This window comes from Ammodytes marinus, assembly GCF_949987685.1.
Source record: "Ammodytes marinus genome assembly, chromosome: 6".
Taxonomy (NCBI): Eukaryota; Metazoa; Chordata; class Actinopteri; order Uranoscopiformes; family Ammodytidae; genus Ammodytes; species Ammodytes marinus.
The window spans coordinates 27,199,609-27,225,372 of NC_137235.1; the positions used below are offsets into that span (position 1 = coordinate 27,199,609).

Consider the following 25,764-nt stretch of genomic DNA (forward strand, 5'->3'; position numbering starts at 1 on the left):
ATCATTCATCGGCCAAAACACACCTGCACCTAATTATGAGCTGTGTGCCTGCTCTTGTAGGGCCAGATGCAGCTATATAATTCTTCTGTCTTCTTGGCACTCAGTCAGCACCTATTGTGATGATGCCAACAAGTGAATGGAATGCAGCCCCGCATATCTCAGCTGTTCTTTTTCCACAAATGCTTTTGAAATATCAGCTGATTCCTTTGTTTTATTGTCTCTCTCTTTGTGTTCAGGTTGCTGGTGTTACCGTACTCCCCATCATGGTGCAGAAGTATCAGTCCCCCGTGCGGGTGTACAAGCATCCCTTTGAGCTTGTCATGGCGGTAAGTGTTTTTAACCTGTGTTCAACATTCTGCCCACATGCATATTGTGTATCCCATAGATCCACAGTAATGTGTAATGCTGGAGCCTGCCTGGGCGCCTCATGAGGTCACCTTTAAAGTACAGTCGTTGAATTACAGAGCTTGCATGTGATTCAGTTCAGAGACTCAAAAACAGCTAGTTCATGTTCCCACACCAACAGCATTCTAATGTCCACTCTAGTTCATCTTCAAGTTAAGTGTTTGCGCTTTGCGGTGTGGACAGACAAGCAGCAGCATCATACAGGCCAGTGATTAACTAGCCGGATGATGCCAAGGAACACACACACACACACACACACACACACACACACACACACACACACACACACACACACACACACACACACACATGCATGCACTGCACGCACACACACATACGCACACACACTCCTAGCTTCCTGGCATCTCAAGGTTTAAGATCTGCTTTTTGTTAAGGGGGTGTTGAACCATTGTGCTTTTATATCTGCACACTCAGCATCTGAATATAAAACACTGCTGTAATGTCAAACAGAGGTTCCGCCTGACTTGGTGATGGTAATCCATTTGCAGTGTTAAAAATTCAGTGCCTTGCGTTGGCTGAGCAAATACCTTCCTGCACATTGAGTGCATTCACTTTAAAACATGAGTGCCTGTGTTGAGTGCACAGAGGTATTTTGGATTTTCATTTCCCTGGCCCTTTCCTTTTGCTCTTTTAAAAAAAAATGGTCCTCTCTCAGCATTGCTCCTGTGTTTTCTCTCCCTTTACCTTAGAAGTTGTGTTGATTTCCCTTTTTCGGCGTATAGTTTACCATGCAAAGTTTTACAGTCAGTCTTTAACCCATGCTGTAGGACAGGGGACAAGTCCAAGGTTCGCTGGCTAAATGTCTCTGGAAGACAATTCAAATATAGCTTTAAAGAAAAGAACAACAAGGTATAGCATACTACAGTAAGGAATATAATTGCCTGCTTGGTGCATTGTGTATGTTTTAATTAGCAGCTCAGGTCAAAAGCTTGCTGTTTGTCAGTAGTGTAGTGTTAGTGCACAGTGCACCTTCAGAGTCCTGGCCTGATTATACAACTGATGTTGACTAAACTGTGCAGGAGTGAAGATGCTTCATTACTGTAACGATAATTCCAGCAAAGTCAGGCTATTCTTGCTTCATTGATTTTGAATTGAACTTTGATCCCCAGGAAATGAGTTTGGAATGACTTCCTTTTAACAACCTGTGGCTGTCTTATGTCACGTTGGATTCTGTGCAGGAGCTGTTTTCTTTAAATGGAAATCATCTTTCTACACCTTGAATAAGGAGGATGCTGTAAGACCAAATCTATTTAGCACGGGATGGTTATAGCCCCGCCCCAGATGGTTATAAATAGAGGGCACGTACCTACCTGGGTCAACACAATTTGTTATGATAAAATGGTGAAGTCACAAGCAATGTGTTTGGAATCTATAGTGAGTTACTGAGCTATTAAGTGTCTACGATCTAGTTCAGTGAATTTGAAGCTGTCTCTTTTTTGCATTTGTATTTGTTTACCCTCCTTGTGACTTTTCCCTGCAGTGAGTATTTCTGCAGACACTGCAGAGCAGACTTAACGGTGCGTCACAACAACACTTGCTGGCTCTTTTTATTAAAAAGTCAGTGAAGCTCACTTCCTCACTCTGCTATTGCAGCAAAGTATTGTAATAACATCCTGCATGTTGAGGAAAACATCACAAAACACCATGTACTGTTCTGTTTTGTGTTAACAAGAATCACCTTGTTAATGTCCAGACTACTTTCCCTTGTCAGTGTGTAAAAGGTGTCCTGTGTGCGAACAGACCAAAGCAGTATGCGGAGTTCCATATAATGTACACATTACTATATCGGGCCACAGCTTAGTTCAACCCTGTTATTCATCCCTCCAGTTCCTCTGTCGGAAGCTTCTGAAATATATTTCACGGCTTCTCCCTTATCCTCTGTGTGTGGGGATTATATTTGACATTTTGCTTTGAGGAATTTGGTGCTCGCTTCTCTCCACTTGACTCTGTTGTTTGGATACTGACAGTTCTTTGGGGAAAAAAAACCCTTTAATTCTTCTGAGGGTAAAAGCAAAGACTCTAACATTCCTCCGTCAGTGTCCTTTTAAATGCATTCTTTTGGTCAAGATGAAATACCGGCAGGCAGCGCTCCCTCCTCACTCCGCTCACTGACAGGTGCTTTCAAAGTATGTCAACCCCTGGCTAACACTGCTGTGGGTTTAATTTACAGTTGCGTAAGCGGGGTGGGCCCTCAGCTGTTTCTGTTCTGCAGCAGTTACCGTGCCGTGGTTGGAACATTGTATTCTCGACAGCCTTTTGCCACATTTGACATTCTGCTCACAACTTGACGGTTGAAAGTACTCTTATCTATACAAATCTATCAAATCCAATCTATATAAACTGTATTTTTCTTTAAATGCAACAATTATGAACTACTTTTTCTAAATACATGTGACCAATTTGGCATAAGCTTTAACAAAAAATCAAGTGTATACTGAATGATGTTACCCCATTTGTACCACAATTTGGACATAGTGAGCAAGGAAATCAATGGAAAAGTAACACAATTGTATCATTTGTTGTTGTTAGTTTGGATTTTGGCCTGTGGGTATTGAGAAGCGCTTTGAGATTGCAACAAGGTTTACGGAATATACAAATAAACTTGACTGGACTAGATGTGACACTGAATTAAACACCCGGCTGTGATGTCCCACTAAGTGATTAATTGCAACAACAAAAAATGCCCGAGTTTGAAGACTGCATGTCACTTCAGTGGTCAACTCCTAAAAGTACTGACCAGATTACAAAGACGACAGACAGACAGACAGACAGCGCTGTCAGTATCTACCTCAATAGAAAACTCTGAACTTCCTTTGTAGATAAAGGTAAGTCAGTCACCAATGGTCTCTTTCTTGTGAGAGTTGGCTGTGTATCACCAACAGCAAGAAAACCCCTTGAGTATAAGTATTGACCTTGATGGGCTATTGTCACATGTTATCCTGTGTGTTTTCTATGCTGTTGTTGTTGATGAGGGGTTTGGTTATATCACTGAAGTGCGGAAGCGGAGCAGCAGTTTCTTTATTTTTACATCATTTCTCCAGTGTGGTCTCTTGAGGGTGTCTCTGTCTCAATAACAGGAAATGTAGTTCTTCTGTTGCTGCTATTATCACAGGAGTCCAGTCTCGGAGCCTGTTGTAGTCCATCGTCCTCAGGGAGTCGCATAGGAATGCCAAGAGCACAAAACACAATGCCCCTGGCTGCTGTTTCAAGCCAAAAGGAACATTCACACGTGACTTCAGTAGCCACAAGAGGAATAAGAAAGAAAAAAAATGGCTGATGACCCTGAAATAGGAAATAACTGCTAACTTGGCGCTGGTTTATACAGTTTGGCTTTAAGACAATAACTATCCCTAAAGTCCTCCAACTCCCAGATTAGTACGCATGCCACAGACAGTGGTTGTTAAAGTGGGTCAAAGCCTATGGTAGCCTAACCTGCACCATGGAAACGTATATGTCTGTTACTAATGCGCTTTGGTCGTGTCCTAATAGAGTTTCTATAGAGGAAGCATCTCCATGTGCCATGCTAGTCTAATGCCTGCTGGACTTGTTTGCAGTCTTGTTTCAATCTTAGTGACCCAATCCTCTTTATTAGTTGCGGCAACATGACAAATACATGTGCTATAGTTATTAACTGTTCGCATGGCAACCGACTGGAAAACTGGCCCAAATGCATTACACATGTGCATTAGTCATTAGGAATATGAAAGGCATTGGCTAAGAGATGAGGAAACTGAGCAGGAATCAAATGTCTAAAGTGAAATGCTAAAAGAAGACAGGCAAAGGGGAAGAGAGTGAAAGGAAGAGGGAGATTGACCAAGAACATTCCTGCGTTCTAAATCACATACTTGCTCTTTTTACTATACTACAGTACATACTGCAGCTGACCATACAATGTATATAGTTTGCATGCAGTATGCATACAATTGGGACATATTTTAAGTTTTTTATTTATTATCTCATCATTACATCGCACCTTGAACTTGCCTCTTTCTTATACCCATTGCATTGCTTATTGTTTTCACTCGGATGCTCAGTCGATGTGACGTAACTTCCACTTTGCATATGATTGTGGCGGGTCATACTGCATTTGACCACATTTATTGGGACATACTTAGTCTTTTTCTGTCGTACTTAATAGCTAAACACTAAAGTATGGTTATTGGAACGCAGCCCATGTTAGCCATGTTATTAGGCTAATCCTTGCCTGCCATGTACAGTAGGCTCTGGGCAACCTTTCCACTTCAAAACATTCTTTAAATATCAGTTTTCCCTCTCTGTTAGACCCACACACTATGTTTATCTCGTGTGAAAGCAGACATTATCGGAGTGCACTGCACACACCATCTTCGCAGGCGGACTGGAATCTGTTGTTTTCTGTAGGTTGTTACCAAAGGATCATTAATTAGGCCCTCTGTGTATTACTGAGGGCCATTGTTTCCTCCAGGATTGCATGAAGTGCTCTGTGCAGTTCACTTATGTATAAAGTTAAGTGATGAAAAGACCTTGAACAGACATTGAACTATAGTGGACCTAATCTTTAAGTGTTCTCTTACCAGTTTGGCTGAATCATTTTATTCCTCTATTTTGCTGCTGATTTTTAGTTTTACAGGAAATGTTTAAAAGTCAATGCAATCCATCATACAAATAGAAACCCATTTTATTTGAGGAAGAATGCATCCTCTAGATGTGTATCCGTGTCTGTTTTGCATGTTGTTAAGTCAGATAACAGCACCAAAAGACAACCGAGCTCACTTTAAAAACAGACATTGCTAATGATAAAGTGTGTCATGTTACCAGGTTTGATTAAGCTGCTGCACTTGGGGGGCTGAGATCCTGCAAAGTCTGCTAATTCTGTCTTCTTGTGCACAATGGCCTACTTTGAGCTCCCTGTGCTCCCTATACCTGTCTATATGTGTCCTCCTTCCTTGTGTTGAGCCTGTCTAAACACAAACCTGCCCTTCCTGTCCCACTGTGTCCTGACCCACTTAAGGCCAGGTCTGGTTCAGGCTTTAGTATAGCCCAGTTCTCTGGCGCTGAAGCATCCCATCCCTGGTCTTTTTAATCTGTCCGTAAACTGTCGGCTTGTCAGTCGCTCATATTTGCTAAATGCTCTCACATCAATAGGCGGGAACATTCAAAAATGCACCTTCACTGTATGTCAGCCTTACTGACATGTTTGCTGATTTAGCAAACATTTATTTAGGTTATGTACTTTCTCTTTTTTGCTTATGTCAGCACCTGTCTCTTCCGATTCAGTGCATTTCCATTCACTCGTCTGAACGAGTCTCTTAGAGCTTTGCCTGCAGTGTGTATTATTCACTTACTCGGCTAGATGCCGTTTGCCAAAAAAACAGTGAAGAGTTACGGGCTGCCTTGGGAAGGGCAGCTTAGCTTCAAAGCTTCAAGCGGCATTAATAAAGCGCCGCAGCATCACCAGCATGTGACTCTGGGAGCCTATGAGAAGATTCTGGAAGCAGATTTTCATTCACTGATTGCCAGGACACTCATTCATCCTCTCCTGCTGCAAGGTCGAGATGCTCCCCTCCCTCACCAAGCTCTCCTCCGCCACACACTGATGAATGTTTACGCACGTACCCTTATACAATGACCCTTAAGCCTATTTTACACAATCGAGCTGCAACGTCACTACGGTTAGTGACTCAGATCTTTGCGGCAGCTTATGTGTATAGTATTTGTGTCAGTCTTGGCATACTGTGTGTGTGTGTGTGTGTGTGTGTGTGTGTGTGTGTGTGTGCTTACTGCCATCCTGATGCTGTCTGGGAGGTTGTGTAGGGTGGGTTAAAGCTTATACTCTCACTTTCAACTTGCAGTTTTCCCAAGAACTGATTTTTATTTAACTGCATATACCACAACCGTTCAGGAAGAGTTTCATAAAATAATATAATAGTTGTGGCAGTGAATATGCTTTGTCTGTTTCCTGTAACGTGTTGCTTATGAGGAAGTCTCAAAAACCTACTGTATGTGCAGTGGTTTGGTCCTGTGTTGAGGATAGCCAGAGGGATGATTAGGGCTGTACAGTTACAGACAGAGTTGAGAGAGATAATGTGATAAAATGAAAATGATACTCTAATATCACTTAAAATGGAAGTTACCGTGGAGTTCCAAAGGGGTTGACACATCTCAAGTGCAAATTGTTGAAAACTAAACCTAGATTTGAAAACGGATTCGATAAGCAGTCCCAATAGTGGATTCAGAAATGATATAATGTTGTTGAATTATATCACAATGTCTTAAATATTCTTCCATTCTATCATGTGGGGCATCGGTGTCTCAATAGATCTTGTATCTTTTTGAGTGAGCTGAGAGTTAAGCTTAATCTGACATCTATGTCTCAGAAAGGCTTCTTATACTAGCATAGTTCATCATTTCTTGTTCTTACTGTTATGGCCTTTTGATAGCTGACAGATGGCCATGGCTATCCTGCTGCTTTTTTCCACCCTTGTGCACAAACAAGCCCAGTCATGTATGCATAACCTAGCACAACCATATAGGTAGAACCTTTTACATTTACATAAGGTCTGTGTACTTGGCCCATTGTCCCCCTCCTCTCTCCAAGTTGGTAGTTCCAGGCAGTTCTGTCATTACAAAGCCCCGCTGTAGCAGTGAGCTCACTGGAAGGAGAGCAGTGGGTGGTATGGCATGCAGAGACCAAAAGGCTCTATTGTTGCATCCGTTCAATCAGGAGCTTGTTCTCTATGCTACCACACATCCAGGCTACACCTTCACTCAGATGCTTTCAGACCTGATGGGCGGAGAACCTTTTTATCTCTCTGTCTCTAGACGATGCTATGATAATTTATTATTAGCCATGCAGAACCTTTTCTATCATACTCGCCTACATTCATTTATCTCTTAAGATGTGGCACCAGATTAAACCAGTCTAGCAAATACTAAGTAAAGGGCTCTACAACAACAACACTCAACAAATATTAGTATTGAAACACTATTAGCATTGCAGTGGAGTGTGTTTAACAGGTTGGTGCAGCTATGGAGAGGACAGGGAGGCTGTTGTTACATCATACAGGTTCTTTTCCCAACAGTGGTTTCACTTACTCGGGCTCACCTTAGTGACTCCTAACCAATTGTTCCATTTGTAAACAGTCAGAAAGTGACATGATGAGTCATAGTGAAACCACACTCTTGTTGAGAAGCCTACTGGACCAAACAGAGGTAAACCTGGCATTGTTCTGGGGCATTGTTTGACTATAGCGAGGATACAACCCATTCATTCTTCCTGATAATCACTAGCACCCGGTATATTATTACCAAGTATAATTGAAATGTCTAGAGATACCGTGAGTAACCGCTTAACACCTGAGTATTTAAAAAAAAAAAACTTCCCTGTGCATTCGAGTCGGTAACAAGAAACCCAATAATTTTCAACTTGCCCGCTCAGTAACTTTCCCCCTGCTCTCCTCCCATCCTCATCGATGACCTACTTTAGAATTTATAGCTTCCCTCTCGGAAATGAAAACCAGGAGGAATATTCCTCTCCATATGTCATTCTCTAGATCTCACTCTCTCTAACCTATTCTTCACCTCAAATTCTGTAAACCGATGCCATCAAGGTCTTGTGCGTCAGCAGGAATATAATTTTCAAAGGAGGGTTGTGTGTGTGTGTGACTTTTGTAATCTGTCATTTGGCAGCACTGACGTCCTGGAGTTGCCACAAGTGATTGTACACAATACGCAGCATCCTAACATCCTCTTTGCATGCAATATTGAACATGACCGACTGAGTAGGTCCAATTCATTATTGGCACACACATGGTGGACAATGCCCAACAGATTAAAAGTATGAAGCAGGGTTCATGTGTGATCTCTCAACCCCGGTAATGACTTTTCTAACTAAGGTCAGGACCCATTAATTGCCTGAAGTGGTGGATGGGAACATGTAATGATTTGTGCCACCCAACATTGGCTGAATGACGCCACACAGCTGCCAGCAGCAGTCACAAAGCCATGTTTTCTTTGAATCTTGACGTCAATGCGGTGTATTTGTTATACAATATTGGTTCTTTTAAGAGGGAACAACAGAGAGCAGCTTCAGAGAAAGCTGAAAGGGTGGCAGCACTCATGACAGCGTGACCCCATGTGTGAAACTGAAATGCTAAAAGAGAAATTTTAGTGTGTCAGGTATGGGTTGCAACTTGCACACATGCTGGCATTATATGATTCTACTGCTTTATAACCAAATGTACAAGTCATACTAATTCTGTTGTTGGTCTTAACATCAACAAAGGCTTTGTTTGTTCTTGGTTCAAACATTGGAATGATTTAACTTATGAATAGAACACGTGTATCTTATAAAACACTAGTTAGTCACTCGTCCTCTTGTGAATTTACTGGGATTTTTTGGGGGAAAATGCAGCCAGTTCTCCTCAGCTTTTCTGTGCTTTGTTTGAGAGAGAGAGAGAGTATGATTTGACACCATCTTTTAAACTGTCCTCACTCGCTATCTTAATCTTAAAAGTGCCCCCCGACCAACATGTTCCCATTTTCCCAGCCGCCAGAAAAGCCATCTGATTTAAAAATAGCGGAGGCCAACCTCTGTAGTTGCTATTACACAACCATGTTCATAAGCTGCAGAGACGTGACACTGCTACTGAGGAAGTTGGACGTCCCAGGAAGCCTGGAAGGTCAAAGGATTTTCATCTTACCCATAGCAGATTGACCCTCATCTCACTTTCAGGCTAGACTAGATAAGCAAATGTCATTATCTGAGATTCAGCGCGCCCAGAAAGTGGAACGGACAGTATTCTAAAGCCCTCTGTTGTCCGGCAGCAACGTTAAAGTGATCCTCATTGACAAAGACAGAGTCACTTTTGTGCTCGTGGCATTTGTCTTTAGCAGTGTAACATTTCATTTGAAGGCGGAATTAAACTTGATATACCAGAACATTTACCATCCAGTCAGTTCACGTCTTATACAACTTGCGGTCGGCCTCTAGTTCTTGTGAACTGCTCTAAATTGAATGAAACATTGCATCAGACCTGTTTTTTTTATACAGGTAAATCCCATTGAGACCGAAGACTCTTTTGCAAGGGAGACCTGTTTTCCTTTCCCACGTTACCATTCACACACACACATTTACACCAGTAGCAGGCTAACTATCGACATTCACACGAGGCAAGGTGGGTGAAGTGTCTTGCCCAAGGACACAACACCTATGACACAGGTGGCAGGGCGGGGATCGAACTTCCAACCCTTTGATCATCGGCCGACCCGCTCTACCAACTGAGCCACAGTCGCCCCATGTTGCCATGTTACAAAAGCTTTGCCTTTGGTGTTAGGCTGTTTCTTACGTTTCATTCCATCCAGTACAACAATTGTGTGGTGCTGGATTGCAATGAATTGGTGGACTTACACCTCCCTTCTCCAAGCACAGTCATGTAAGTTGTCATGCAACTTCAGTCCTCAATGTAAATGCTGTAAATTCTACTGTTGTACATATTGCACTTCTTCTTTGCTTCATAATTTTCTTTACCTTATACGCATGTATTTATTGTGACTGTGTAGTGGTTAGGCTATATTGACTCAGCATCATTGCTACCAGCATTTCTGCACTGTATTCTATAGTTGGCATAAAGTGATATGGCTTCTTAGAGGTTCTCAGTCATTTTGCCTTAAAACAAAGCCAGGTGAACTTTTGACCTGCAAACTCATAACTGCTCATTTGCTGCAGTTTGTTGTTAATCTTACTGAAATAGTTTGCTTTTCATAAAGTTGCCTAAGGCGACCAACAGTCCAAAGCCCAAATGTAAACTGTACAGTGATAGGAAACAAAGACGAGCAGCCAGTTCACGCATCTGAGAAGCTGGAACTTGACATTTCTTTCACAAAAGTGTCTGAACAATTCATTGGTTATCAAGACTTTCACTGGCTCGTACAAGCCCTGCAACACAGGGGGAAGAGAGGGATTTTATATGGCGGTTTTACCCTCAGCCAATGGTTTCAGACATGATTCGTCAGGTATATAATGTTCCGAGGTTAAGTTGAGATTTCTGCAGATCTTTCACACTCTAACTAAAAAAAGAAGAAGAAAAAGATTTGCATAAAGATTGGTATGTCCTGTGTTTGTTTGAAACATGCTCACAGCTATATTTAAATGCATTTTTATTGCCATAAATTCCAGACAGATGATGGCAGGGCATCCTGCCAGAGCTCTTTTGTTTTCTTGCCTAATAGTACATTCTACACGTATACCATGCAGTCCTTTGTAGCCTTAAAATGTCTTTTGTTTCCCCTTCGGAACTCCTGGATTTCCTGAATCTCCCTTCCTGAGCAATAAAAGCTCTTGTTTTCCATACCCATGCCCCTTAACCACATTCCCTGTTGTCCAAAGGGAGAATGTTTCCCTGGATGCAGGAAAGGGATTAAGTAACCCAAGTATTGTTAAGAATTTTCTCTCATGCGCACCCTGGAAAGCACATGAAATCTCTAGCCAAATTCCAAGAACCATTAGTCATGGCTTGGCCAATTTGAGTTGGGCCTGAACTTATCCTGTCACCATGGAGACTGGAGGATGACATTCTTGCAGTCATCTCTTTCACACGCACACAGTTGTTTCAGCTAGCTTTTAAACTTGGTTAGGTTTTGTTTTATTGTATCACTTTACTGTGTTGGCTAAAGCAATGCAAGAAAGAGCCGCTGCATGGAATCGATGAATATTTACTGTGGGTGGAGTTTGGTTACAATGATTGTTTGGGTGAATCATCACTGGACACTGGTTACGATCACAGGGGGAATGTTTGTTATAGTAAACAGCTGAGAAGTTGCCTGGACGGCTGGTTGAAATGTTAAATGAAGGGAATACAACATCACAGTTTATTATTGTTGGTAAGGAAAATCTTTTTGCTTATTTTCAGCACACACCTGGTAATGTTAAAGCCATTATCTATTGTTGAATTCAACTAACTCAATTAACCAGCAACTTCTATTGCTGTATTCCATTCCCCAAGTTCTCAGCACCATTGCTCTATGTCATATTGGAGAAGTGAAGGCAATAATAAAAAGATGTCTCAATGGAAAAACTACTAAAGGCACAATTCACAGTGTTTGCCAACATCAAACTGTAGGTCAACGTAGAGTAATTACCTGGATAAATGCCATATGACCTGAATATCACACTGACGTATTACTGAGGAGTCAATTATTGAGCATCAATTGAAACCTATGCAGAGTGCAGACTAGATCCTGTTAGAGCATTGACTCATCCTGGATCAACTGTAGTGTCAACGTTTGTTGACTGACACAAGTTCTTAAATAAACTTTGCAGCTCATGCTTTCAAGAGATCGTGTTTTCCTTCCTACCTGTAATCCACCATAATATACATTTCAGACTGATGTGACATTTGAAGGACTGAGAAGTGTAAGTGTGTTGGTCATAATCTTTCAGTATTAACACTTCACTGTCATTGTTGGTATCATGTTGAGTACATTGAGTCACTGTGTATGAAAAAAAAAAAATAATAACATTGAAGAACCTGTTATCATGACCCTCCTTTTTCCTGTTTTTAAACATTGGGCCGGAGCTATTTTCAGTGAACAAAGGCCAGCTAAAATTTCTCTTATTTGTCCAGTTTTGTTTGTTTTTTCATAAAGCAGAACACGGCTCTAATGGAGTCTTTTTTGTTCCTCTTAGCGGTGTGCTGTCTGTCTGTGTGTCTGTATGTTTTCGTACATTATGGAAGCCTGCTGTTTGACCGGAAAGTAGTGGTGTTTTTAAAGGCACATGGACATCTGCGGTCGCGTGTGTCGTTTAACGTATGGCTGTTTGTAATGGCTTAAACTGATGTTTACAGTCAGTGCTGTTGTGCTGACGACAGTACAAAGCCTGCGCTCGGTGTTCCAGAGCATCAGGGCAGAAAAACAGAGCTCAGCATTCACTCAGTCAGGGGACAGTGGGCAGCTGAATGCCTCGGTTAGCACTGGCAACGCTATGCCAGGAGCTGCTCAACCCTACCAACTGCCTACTTACTCACTAAACAATGGCTGCTTCTGATGAGCGACATACTCAACAGTTGACTCTACAGTACACCACCTACGCTTGTGTTTGTTTCTTATAATATGGAAATGCTCCAAAGCAATTTTGTGCAAACTAGTCGATAATATGAAACATTTATATTGACAACTTTGTCAGGATATGTCATAGGCTTTGGTTCAAGTGTCTAATTCCAGCTTTCTATTCTTTTTTCTATTCTATTGTTGACGTTTAACATCTATCTTATGTGATGGATAGGTCGGATTTGGGAGTGACGTCACATTTAAGGTGACTGTGCGTACCAGAGACGCAAGTGCGAAATTATAAGAAAGCATGAACTTTCGCCTTTAGCAATCACCTCGGGTTAGCCATTGTTAGCAATACTAGTTGACAACAACGCTCCGTTTTATTTTCTAGATACAAATATGTAAGCCACATATCTGCAGATAGAAAATGAGCAGTACTATGTGTACATGTGATTTAATGTGACACAAATAATACAGAAGAGCTTAAATGTTAGATTATCAATGTGTTCACTGCTGTTCATGTGCTGAGCAGTAGCGTTGAATGTTGAACTCGTGGTTGGTGAGGTTTCTGTGAGTTTCCAAGTAGCAAGTCTGACCTTAGGGGCCTTCCAGTTAAAACTTCAGACTGGGAACGCAGAAACTCTGCCTTCCCAGTTCAGCTGGAGCGCAGCAGAACTCAGCCGGCCCCAAATAAAAGTTTTGTAAACAATACCTGCTCTTTCTTGCACAGTCCTGTTCTCTCGCCCTTTAGACATGTACACCATGTTCCCTGATGAAGTAGATATGCAGATGATGTTATCTTATTGCTGCATTCTCCACATTTTGGTACTTTACCTTGTCTTTTGTCACGTTTACTCCTGGCCCTTCATGAAATCTCCATCATTCACTTATTTGCTCATTCATTCACTCATACCCTGAGACTTAAGTTGCACGATGGAGTTTAATATGATGTTAAAAATGAGGAAAAGTCTTGTGAGTTCACGCGGCAAGGATACCGCAGAGTCCCAGACCAGCTGAGTGTTATGATAATCTTGGGCCATCTCCAGCACACGTTATCAAGAACATCACTGAGTCTGTTGACTTACCAGTCTAGTCTTGTGTTTACACTCGACAGTTATACAACCACACCAATAGGATCCCAGAGGGGAGAATGCTGGTGATAAAGGAAGAAATGGGTGCTGCTGCTGCTGCATGCTGTGCTAGCCAAGTCCCAGTTGCGTAACTGAGAGATAACTTCGCCAGTGTTTTGCATTTATGAAAACACGTAATTTAGAGATACAGTGTGCCCTGGGCACTCTGCTCTTATGTGTATTGGGCCCTTTTTTGGAAAGGCATTCATTTACAAAAAAAGTGCCGTTTTCCGCCGTGGCTGAGCTCATATGAGATCTTGGGAACTGTGCAAAGTTGAAGGAGCTTTTGTTCTGCCTCTCACTTGTTGGCTGCATAGAGCTATTCTGTGCCCAAGGAACACCTATCCAGATACTTAAGTCCTTTTTAGCTCAATACTTGGGTTTAAGAAGAATATGTGAACTTTTTCTAATCATCTAAATCTAAGCTGGCATTACAGTCCCCAATAACTGAATATATCTTGAGCAGAATGTTTATTTAAACATCAGTTATAGCCTTTCTGTAAGCTCAAATCAAAAGTCCATCAATTCAAAGTGCTGGAAATGTATGTCACAGCCCTACTCCACAACCATGTTGAGGAAGCAGGTACTCTAAACATTAGTTAAAAAAAGTATTTAGTTTGACTGTCAAAACGGGACATTTGAACTTGCTCAGTAAACTCTTGTGACACTCTACAAACAAGAGATGGTGAAGAGTTGTCTATAAAACCATTTAAAACCATCTTCCGTAATACACTGAGGACCATATACAATAACCCCCTTTTGTAATACAAGTGTTATCTCTCGAGCGCTGTTGTCTGATTCTTATTGTCTGCACAGCACGTAGAGAGATGACACCTGAGCTATTGGAACCTCCCTCTATTCTTTTCTTTACTATTTTATTCACCAGCATGAAACTTGAAACTTAAAAAAAAATCATATCCTCCACTGATTGTTATCTAACCATTCTCATGCTCTGTCCTTCTTCAGGCCTATGAGCGCCGCTTCCCCACCTGTCACCTCATCCCCATGTTTGTGGCCAGTGAAGTGATGAATGAAGAGACCAACGAGGATTGTTCAACCACCAGGGTGGAGCGTCGCTGTGCCCTGGATGTTGATGCCCCACGTCTGCTCAAAAGGGTGCGTTGCATTTCACTGTCCTTATTTCTAGCTGCAAAGTTAAATGAATTTTTGGTTTCAATTCCTATTACATTATTTTGTGTGTGTGTGTGTGTGTGTGTGTGTGTGATTTGCAGATCGCGGGCGTGGACTATGTCTACTTCAACCAGCAAAACACGCTGAACCGAAAGGAGAGAACACTTCACATTGAATCCCATAACGAGACCTTCTCCAACAGGGTCATCATCCATGAGACCTGCCTGTACTCGGTCAGTAGCACACACACACCCCTGGGTCCTTTAGTGCAGGCTATTGTTCAAAAGTAGCTTATAACACACAATATGTATAGTATACTTCTCCAAAGGAAAAAAATGGTGTTGACATGCTCAACACCATGGAGTTATGCAGAACCATACATCTGTGTTCTCACAGACAAATGGGCAAACACACCATTCTGTTAATCTGCCTCTGAAGGCTGCCAACACACCTATGTTAATTTGTCTGTCTTGTCCAATCTCCTCCATGCTTCCCTGCAGAGAAAGCTGTGTTTAGGCTTAGCCCTGAGCATGTTGCTAGCTATCTCAGCCCATATCTCTCTCTGTGAATTATTCAGTCCATCACATTCTGGCTGACTGCTTTCAAATACTGACCTGAAACCAGAATGCCTTCCCCTTTTCTCCCTGGCTTCATTCTTTACTCTGACTTCAGATTAGCGTGTACATGAATGGATGTTCTTTGAGTTAATGAGGTCAAGCACATTGTATAAGCCTCCAACCAAACTAGAGTGCTAATTTTAGGGCCAGGGCCGCATGGACGGAGGTTCTTACAGTGTGCCAAGAGTAAACAGGATGGACAGCTCAATTACACAGAGCTAAAGGACCTGGCTAAAGCTGGAATATTTTGTTAGCCAAAGCTAATGACGCTACCATCACAGTGACTTATAAAAGCATTAAAGTCTTGACTTCCTTCCACTCTTATTGGTGTTTTAAGCCCATTATAAAAGGATTAGTGCACAGTATATTTTTAAAATATCCGGAGTGTCTGGTTACATTATTTGTATCCCTTCATTCTTATCTTTACCTTAATGTTGATTTAAATATGTATCTGACGTATTGAAATAACAGATGTAGTGTCATTTATTTGGCACACCGTATTTTTTAGTTTAAGTTGAAAAGTCTTAATTATTGATATTAAAAGCTTAACATGCTAGAAAGCAAAATTGACAGGAAGCAGTTTAAAATATAGAAGACCTATGCTATCAGTCTGTTGAAGTTGTAAGTACAAAAAGCACTTAAGATTGTACAGTGGCGTAACACATGCACAGGCTACAGACAGGGGCAGCAGGGAGCCCACAGACAGCCGAGTATATATATTATTTTGTCCTGTCATCATGGAATTAACATGTGACAGCTGATATGACCCCCACAGCTGTTCAGAATGTGTATATTGCCAATGCCAACCCACAGTGTCAATCATCGGTGCGACTAAAACATTTTTTTCTCCGTTCACGCTCTAATCTTCACCCACACATGGTGAAATCCTTGCAGCTTAGAGGCCGGCTGTCATTCAGGAGAGTAGCTCTGCAACATTAGCTGGCTGATGTGGTATAATGCAGTAAAGTTCAGTGAAGAAAGGGAATAGTTTTTAATGGATGTTCCTTGTTGCTCATACTGTTCAATAAAAATGTGCCTACATTGGCACAGATAACAATCCTTAGGATCCCTTTAAAGATATAAAGAATACATCTTCTTTTTTAGATTAGTCTTTTGCTCTTTTCCATCACAAGCAGTGAGTTACCTTATCTCTTTTAGAATCAGATGAATATGAATGTCATAATTATGCTTTGTCATACTTAATACATTACTGATACTACTAGCTAATGCCAATGTTTTTCTTCAGTGTTGTTTAAAAGAGACTCATTGTTTATGTAACATGGCTTCTCAGAACCTCTTCGACACACACAGAGACATGAGGGTCCTTGTGTTTCCTTGCTGTACTTTTCAGCTGTTTATGCATTAAGGATTTGCTCATTTTATAAGGACAGACTGACACACATACACACACTCTTACTCACTGTGCACAGTATGAAATGTCCCTCTGTGTGCGTCACCGTCTTGTAAAGCCGGGTGCGTGGTTACCATAGTAACCTTGATCTTTCTTCTGCATGTGTATACAGCACAATGTAAAGTACCTGTTTGTTTATGTTGACACAGGTTCACCCGGAGAATGAGGCCTGGACGTGTTTTGAGCAGACCGCAAGTCTGGACATCAAGTCCTTCTTTGGCTTCGAGAGCAATGTGGAAAAGATTGCTATGAAACAGTACGCCAGCAGTATCAACAAGGTGTGTGTGTGTGTGTGTGTGTGTGTGTGTGTGTGTGTGTGTGTGTGTGTGTGTGTGTGTGTGTGTGTGTGTGTGTGTTTTTCACCTAATCAGTACATATACATTATTTATTTGTTCACAAAAGAGTTACACTTGTAGAATACAGCAGAATGTGTGTTAGAACTGACCTCAATCATTTGTGTGACGCTTGGTGTTGAGGGGTGTCTGGAGCATGAGTCAGTCAGTGTGTCTCATGCTGTAACTAAGCATGTATCATCTCATTGAGTTGATTGGGGTCGCATGCTGGGGGCCCTGTGAGTCACCTGCCTTCATTTTTTCGAAGGATTGTCAAACGTTGAATGCAGTCCTTTTATTTTCTCCCTGCATGCAAAGATATAATATCAAGTATCGTTGTTTTATATTTCCAAATTCTTTCCTTTTGGGTAGAGTCAGCGATTCTGGTGGCACTTGTTGTCAAGAAAGTTTTTGTCAGAATCAGCGAATATCTCCTTAACAATCTGCCACCTGTTCGTACTGTGTGTGTGCGTGTTGAAATCGCGGCTCACGAGGAGATATTCACTCATTTTGACAAAACGGCAATTCTGACAACAATAATTCTCCATTACGGCTGACTCTCCCTCCTCCACCTTTTTTAATTCTAATTTCCTTAAATGTCTCTTCTGCTATTTCTTCACCCTACTGACACTTCTTTCCTTTCCCTTGTGCTTCTTCACAGGGAAAAGAGATCATTGAGTTCTACCTGAAGGAGCTAGAAGATGAAGGGATCACCCAGGTGGCGCGCTGGACTCCCTCCTCTCTTCCCCTGCCCGTCCCCACACCCTCCAGCCTCTCCAGCAGCCCGCCCAGCCCACTCCCCAAACTCACCGTAACACCCGCCATCTCCATCCCAATCCCACTGCCCACGGACGCGAAGGACAGCGTTGTCTCGTCTCAGGAAGAAAAGCAGGACGGCAGCAGCAGCAGCAGCAGCAGCGCAGCACTTCAGACAGACATCCTCACAGAGATCCTGGCCGGGACACCTGAAGGTCTGTGCCTGCAGCTTTGCTTGTAAAATGAAGACACAGCACTTGTGTTTTAAATCTTCCCCAATGACTTATTTTAATAACTGCTGCTTGAGTGTTAGCACAGTTGACATTATAGTACAAAGTGATAGCAGTATGTGTTCTTTAGCCCGAAGCAATGAAAGCAAGGCCTTAGTGTTTAGTGATGCACGGACAATACATTTGAAATTAAAATCAGAGACAATAATGATGTAAAGGCTTGAATTGTCGACAGCAGAAATGACAAAGATTTGATGATGGTTATGCTTTCATTAAAGGTGTATACCACATTCTTTCACAGTTAAGTTCCTCCCCCATGTGTTGACTGGAGATGTTTTGTTCTTGTTGCAGATAAGTTGGATGCAGACTATATCAAACGTTACCTAGGCGACCTGACCCCCCTGCAGGAGAGCTGCCTGATCAGACTTCGCAAATGGCTTCAGGAGACGCACAAGGGAAAGGTATTGTTCTGTTTTTGCACTTTTTTTTGTAATAACCAGTAGTAAAACCAGACAGCCATTTTTGGATTTGTTGAACGATAGTAATTGAATTTGCCGTCGACCTCCAAATTCCATTATTAGGGACATCTGCAAGAGATTAGGTTGTTGTTGCGTTTGAATCATTATTTGGTCTTAAAGCTACTTGCTTGCATGGTAACAGTGGTCTATCAAAATAAGCCAATTGAAAGTGACATAAGCAGCTTTGTGTTTTTTTTTTTTTATCATAATTGTTGTTACACATTCACAGCAGGAGCATACGACAACATGGTACAAACACAAATAACATATACCATGTGACAAAAACAAACTAACAAACATACCCCGCCCCCCACACATTTACATTACCCAGTATGGTGCTTTGTGGTTGTTTGTTTTTACTTAGTCATTTACAACTTCACAAATACAAGCTAACAAGCTAAAGACACTCCCCTTTTACTTTCCAGATCCCTAAGGACGAGCACATACTGCGTTTCTTGCGTGCCCGGGACTTCAACATGGACAAGGCCCGGGAGATCCTCTGCCAGTCCCTGACCTGGAGGAAGCAGCACCAGGTGGACTACCTGCTGGAGACCTGGAGCTCACCACAGGTCCTTCAGGACTTCTACACAGGGGGCTGGCACCACCATGATAGAGGTACAGGCCCTGACACACAGTACCAGTCTGTGCATTTCATTTAAAAAAATCTCACATCTACAACCATATGCCAAGACAGCTGAACATTTCATTTTATCATGCTAAAAATTCACGTGTGCAGTCACAACCCAAAATGCACACCTAAGGATGTATGTAGGTCATGTTGAACCTGGCTATACTTACACTCGTCTTAACTCAGGGAGGATCTCAGTTCTCCGGTTTCCTACAGACTCTAGTTATATGTGCGTCGGCTCGCTCATACAGACACACAGACACACAGACACACACACACACACACACACACACACACACACACACACACACACACACACACACACACACACACACACACACACACACACACACACACACACACACACACACTAAAGAAAGTCTTGGCAACTCACGGCCCTGAGCCATGCAATTGCATTAAACATGAGGCCAATTTGTCAGTTCGACTTTGTTCACCAGGTAGATTACACTATCTGGCAGATCCCTTTCTTGGTTTCGGTGCATGCTGTGGAGGTGGATTCCGTGGTTAGAACGGAGGGTGACTGTTGACAAAATAAATCGAACTTAAATGTTCCCACATCAGTAAAATCAATCTCATTTCAATCCACAACTATTTGTATCGGATGACCTGGGACAAAATATAAGAACATTTCTGTGTGAACTCAGTCATTTATCTTGTTACACAAAAATAGAAAAAAAAATAGGCAACTTATGCAAACCCTTTCATGTAATATGAGTCCTTATAGAATGTAAACACTGTGATAAATCATGTCAATGTTTGTTTAACTCCTGCAGATGGCCGTCCTTTGTACGTCCTGAGGTTGGGTCAGATGGACACCAAAGGACTGGTGCGCGCCCTCGGAGAGGAGTCTCTTCTCAGACATGTATGTGACACACTTCAGGCTTATGAAAGTATTATCTCTCTATGTATGTCAGTGAGTTTCTAGGTCAAGTAGTAGGTGGTTGGATTACAGGTCAGGGAATTATTATACACTGGCATTTCCTTCCAAAGGAATTAACACCAGGATTTAATAAGTACAGTACATTTATAAATACCCGCCTGTTATTTTGATGTTGCACTCACTGTAAGTCGCCCAGGTTCCAAGTGTGAGAGCCAGAAGCTGTAGAAAGATTGGACTAGACCACTGAGTTCATGTTGTGTCCTTTCAGGTGCTGTCTATTAATGAAGAGGGTCTGAGACGCTGTGAGGAGAACACCAAGGTGTTTGGTCGGCCAATCAGGTAAACCTTCAGTACCAAACAATGTGGAGCTGAAAAATGCATTGATTCACTGGATCAATAGAAAATAAAAAAAAATTCAGCCATTTTGATAATTGGCTATTCGCTTGTCATTTATCAAGTAAAAATGTCAACAGTCTCTGGCTGCAGCTTCTCAAATGTGTGTATTCACTGCTTTTCCCTTGTCTTATATATTTACAAACCTTTAGATTGAATGACAAGCCGTTTGAAGAAAGACGGATTGATGGAGATTTTATAAAGTAACAAAAAAATTCATTCTCAAAGTTTTTTTTTTTTGTTTGTTGCTTAAACCATATGTGCAGTGAAATGTAACATGGTGCGTGCCATCCTGATATTCTCTCTTATTAAACAAAATGAATCAAAAGGAATACATAAAATCTAATATTTTAATGCGGTCATAGGTGGACACAAATGCAGGATTACGTGGAAAAGATTTTTTTTTTTTAAAGGATTTCATTTAGCAACATCACTCTTTCTTTGTACCGCCAGCAGGAACATACAAGCTAGTTGGATTAGGTTCATCAGTTGTTGCTCATCCACCCACAACCAGAGCACTATCCCCCCCTAAATGGAAAGAATGCACTAGGCTCTACTTCAAGTATGACCAGGAAGGGAACTGAGATGGTATCTGCCATCTCTCAAACCCTCTCACACAGGAGAAGGTGGCTGGGGTGTTGGCCACACAGGAATGCATGTTAACTATAAAGGGCTTTCACGTCACAGAGTAGATAGAGGGAAAGGGAGGATGTGAATTGGGGGGGGGGTCCAGGATAAACAAGTGTCGCCCTCACCACTTAAATGTCACTTGAGGGTGACAGGTGCTAAGTGATTTAAAAGAGGCTTGGTCTCTGTTGTGTGAGTGTGTGTCTTCGAGGCGTGTGCTAATCAAAAATGTCCTTGTCTCTCTTCCTCTCTTGCAGCTGTTGGACGTGTCTGGTAGATCTGGAGGGGCTGAACATGCGTCACCTGTGGCGGCCGGGAGTCAAGGCTCTGCTGAGGATCATTGAGGTGGTGGAGGCCAACTACCCCGAGACTCTGGGACGGCTGCTTATCTTGAGAGCTCCCAGAGTTTTCCCTGTCCTCTGGACACTGGTGAGGACCAGGAGGGGGATACATAGTAGCTCAAACAACCTGGCTCAGGGCACACTCACATTAGGACCAGTTGCCCCGTGCCGTTCCCCCGCTGGCCAGCACTCACACTGCTCCAGCTCCAGCCGGGCCCGAGCACAGTTATCTCTTGTACATTCGTCATTGCGTGCGTCGAAATACCATATGACAGTATGACGCATTGATCGACTTCTTTTTAGAAACGTACAGATTTTGGTTATTTTTTGGATACTTATGGTTGTATGATTGTTTTTTTAAATATTTTCATCCAGACAAATCTGCAGCAAACATTCTTCTCTGCATCAGACCAAGACCCATTTTCGAAAACACACACATTCTGCTCTACTCGTAGTGTTTCTGTAAATTCAAAGAATGCTGCCAGGGGATTACTAGCACTAAACTAATTTGGTATGTACATCCGCCTCTGCCCTTAGGTGAGTCCCTTCATTGATGAAAACACCCGCAAGAAGTTCCTCATCTATGCAGGCAACGACTACCAGGGCCCTGGAGGTCTGGTGGACTACATAGACAAGGAGATCATCCCTGACTTCCTGGGAGGGGAGTGTATGGTGAGTGTGTGTGAAGATTCAAGCTTTATCTGTATGTTACCATTTGAGGGTCTAGTTTCATTCTGGATATGAACTTTCTGGGACATAGATATCTCCTTCACTGACCCAATTCTATGCTTTTTTTTCTCTGCAGTGCGAGGTACCGGAGGGCGGCCTGGTTCCCAAGTCCATGTACCGCACAGCCGAGGAGATGGAGAGCGAAGATATACGACTATGGACCGAGACAATCTATCAAAGCGCCAGTGTCTTCAAGGGAGCGCCACACGAGGTAAGGCTTAACAATGGAGAGCACTGAAATGAATATATAGGGCAGAGAGTTGTATAAAGGCTAAGGTCAAAGTTTTGTCAAGTTCTGCCATCTAGTGGTTGTATGTGCTTGGTGAACTTTTTTCTGGTTTTTAAATTCAGTTGAGGAATAAATATGTCATGGCTTTGTAAAAATATGTCTGCAGTGACAAACAATAAGTCAAGTTATATGAATTATACCAAAGAGTCATACATAATCACCCCTCTGGAAATGTTTTTATTTTATTTTATGTTTATCAGCTCATAACTTGACAGACAGTTTTGTCTCCCTGCTCTTTGTCACTTTTATTTTCTGTCAAATTTAGCTGAAATATAGAGCAACATAAAATGATCATATAAAGAATGAACAGTAAAGATTACAACACTGTTATGAAGAGTATGAATTTCACTGTCATAATCCTTTGGCTTTATTCCTTTAACAATGAATGGATGTGTGTAACCTGGATTGATCCTCATCTCATCCAATTCTTCTCTTCCTCGACCAGCTTCTGATTCAGATCATCGACGCCTCCTCCGTCATCACGTGGGACTTTGACATGTGCAAAGGCGACGTGGTTTTCAACATCTACCACTCCAAGCGGGCCCCCCAGCCTCTGAAGAAAGAGGCCCTGGGAGCCCCGGGAGGCAACAATGTCCAGCTCATAGACAAGTCCTGGACACTGGGACAAGACTATAGCATGGTGGAGTCACCGCTCACATGCAAGGAGGGCGAGAGCGTGCAGGTGAGGGTCCGCCATCTTCAATTGTTGCACGATTAATAACTTTAGATCGGTAAAAAGTTGAATCAAACCGTCTTCTGAGAGCTTCCAGTGGTGCCATATAATTTCCATCTCCGCAGCGATTGTAGCCCCTACAGAAGCTTCCCTCTCCAGCCTGGAACTTGTGCTCATTTTCAGGGACTTTGCACGATAAATCAAATCCATACTTTTAGATCCAAGATTGAAAGTCTTTATATCCAAATGTAATCTATTACTGATCGTTTCTTGTTGTTAGCTTATGTTAAATATAATATTACCTTTCCCATGATGCTTTGGGATAATTTTTGCCTGTCCATCATTGTGAGGCCGGTCAATGTAGCTTTAGCTTGTTTATAGTGCCATCTTTCGGGTAAAATACCTCTCCGCATTCTATACTGGTATATTGGTTGCACCGGTATAGGACCCACCCCACTTTAACATGGAAAAATGTATTAAAAGTGTGTCTTATACCCTGGATCAAATGGTATATGTCCTCTCCTCAGGGCTCCCACATTACACGGTGGCCAGGTTTCTACATCCTCCAGTGGAAGTTCAGCCACATGGCGGCCTGCTCTGCCACCAACATGCCCCGAGTGGACGACGTGCTGGCCACGCTGCAGGTCTCCTCACACAAGTGTAAAGTCATGTACTACACCGAGGTGCTGGGCTCGGAGGACTTCAGGTTAGTAGCTCTACATGTGTCTCCACGCTACTGTATATACCTCAAGTGGATTTATCTGTCCATATCTTCTGTGTTTTACCATAATGTTGTGATTAATTTAATTTCAAACATTTTTCCATTATGAGTGCTTATTTTTCGCTCCTACATTAGCTCAGTTTTCCCCCTCTACAGCATAGCACACAGCACCATGTATGACATTTCTTAGAGTTTTGTCTGTCATTTTGCTTTAATGAAACTACAAAGACAAAGCCTTGAGAGCTTCATGAGTTTTCCCAAGGCCAGAGTTTTGAGATGAGGAAGCTTCCCTCACTCGGAGACGCCTTTTAATCCTTAATCTTTTTCTGTCCACTGGTCTCCTGTTCTATCGCTCTCCACCTCCTCTTCCTCCTCCTGCTCTGTCTTCTCTCTGAAGAGCGGCTTGCTGCGATGTGCACAGTTTGTAAGTGGCTCAGTGTTTCTTTTAGCACTAGCTCATAGTCATCTCTGCTCATTTGATCGTGTTCCCTCAGCAGCTTTTTAGATGCAGCAAAGAGATGCTCATTTGCATCTGGTCTTGCTTACTGCTTTTGTTAGCATTAGCTAACGGGAAGCTGTTGCCTTGTTCACACTTACTACAGGATCCTTGCACTGAGACACAGTTTTTTTTACTACCCACTTGCTGGCTTCAGTCGCCCTGCTTGCATGACTAACACTGTCAGGAATCCTAGGTTAAGTTCAGCACTGTAGCGCTCAACCTCTGGAGATCCAAATGTGCATACCCACTTCACACATGAGACAGTTCCTGGCATTTGTACTTGATGTTCTGTACTTACCCATTTGTATTGAATCTCGGCGTGCTTTCAGTGCACCAGCTGTTTCATTTTAACAGACATAAGATCACCATCTTACTCATTGCTGTGGTATTAACAGGATGTTATTGGTTATTTGGTTAAGATGACCTAATATGGTAATCAGGTTAGGGCTGCAACTAACGATTATTTTGATAATCGATTAATCTGTAGATAATTTTCTCGATTAATCGATTATTTATCGATATGTGTTTTGGTCCGTAAAATGTCAGAAAATGGTGAAAAATGTTGATCAATTTTCCAAAGCCCATGTTGACGTCCCCAAATGTATTGTTATTTCCAAAACACACAGATATTTCAGTTTACTGTCATAATAGGATTAAAGAAACCAGAAAATATTCACATTTGAGAAGCTGAAATCAGAGAATTTGGACATTTTTTATTATAAAATTACTCGAAACGATTAATCGATTATCAAAATAGTTGTCGATTATTTTAATAATCGATTCGTCCATTAATCGTTGCAGCTCTAAATCAGGTAACCCTTTCTTTTGCCACATCTGAATGTACCTACACCAAAATATCACACCTGCTCATAATAACTTTCACTATATGATAACGTGTAGAGAGCATGACAAATATTAACGTGCACTCTTTTTTTTAATTAATTAAAAAAATCTATTAAAACCAACAATTTTTAATTAAACATTTAACTGTAAACATTAGATGGAGGGGCAAACTGAATGAATTTGGATATTTCCAAAACGGGAAACATATGATGTGCCTGGGACCTAACAAAGGACCAAGATGCACTGCACTTTGCCAATACATCCCTTTTCCTGTCTACTAATGGACTCTACTAATTATTTTCATTTTTTATACAATTCATTCATTATAATCAATAATTCATTTAGGTTCTGACTCTATTATCAGACGCACCAAAATGTCCATGTTGTATTTGGTTCAAACAAATACCAAGCAGCCTACATACCAGACCAACAAGAATCCCTTCACTGTGTTAATTCATGTAAATTGTATGTGGAAAGAAAGACACAAAAAAAAGAACAAAATGCTTCAAGCTCTGCCATAGGCTGTTCCGCTTTCAAAC

General features: G+C 41.9%; 1 protein-coding gene across 2 annotated transcripts in view; it reads left to right on the forward strand.

The window, feature by feature from the left end:
• The window catches only part of LOC307251892 (SEC14-like protein 1), a 31,236-nt gene that overhangs the window by 1,932 nt on the left and 3,540 nt on the right, over nucleotides 1-25,764 (forward strand). The window contains exons 2-16 of one of the 2 annotated variants that reach the window (XM_080029337.1): nucleotides 237-326; nucleotides 14,553-14,702; nucleotides 14,819-14,950; nucleotides 16,895-17,023; nucleotides 17,739-18,048; nucleotides 18,415-18,524; nucleotides 19,007-19,196; nucleotides 20,004-20,092; nucleotides 20,379-20,449; nucleotides 21,388-21,559; nucleotides 22,009-22,143; nucleotides 22,277-22,411; nucleotides 22,935-23,171; nucleotides 23,690-23,868; nucleotides 24,281-24,307. In XM_080029337.1, the coding sequence (XP_079885463.1) occupies nucleotides 264-326; nucleotides 14,553-14,702; nucleotides 14,819-14,950; nucleotides 16,895-17,023; nucleotides 17,739-18,048; nucleotides 18,415-18,524; nucleotides 19,007-19,196; nucleotides 20,004-20,092; nucleotides 20,379-20,449; nucleotides 21,388-21,559; nucleotides 22,009-22,143; nucleotides 22,277-22,411; nucleotides 22,935-23,171; nucleotides 23,690-23,868; nucleotides 24,281-24,307 (2,129 nt within the window). In that variant the 5' untranslated portion in view covers nucleotides 237-263. The remainder of the gene's footprint in view (nucleotides 1-236; nucleotides 327-14,552; nucleotides 14,703-14,818; nucleotides 14,951-16,894; nucleotides 17,024-17,738; nucleotides 18,049-18,414; nucleotides 18,525-19,006; nucleotides 19,197-20,003; nucleotides 20,093-20,378; nucleotides 20,450-21,387; nucleotides 21,560-22,008; nucleotides 22,144-22,276; nucleotides 22,412-22,934; nucleotides 23,172-23,689; nucleotides 23,869-24,280; nucleotides 24,308-25,764) is intronic. The other variant, XM_080029338.1, reaches the window with a different exon arrangement.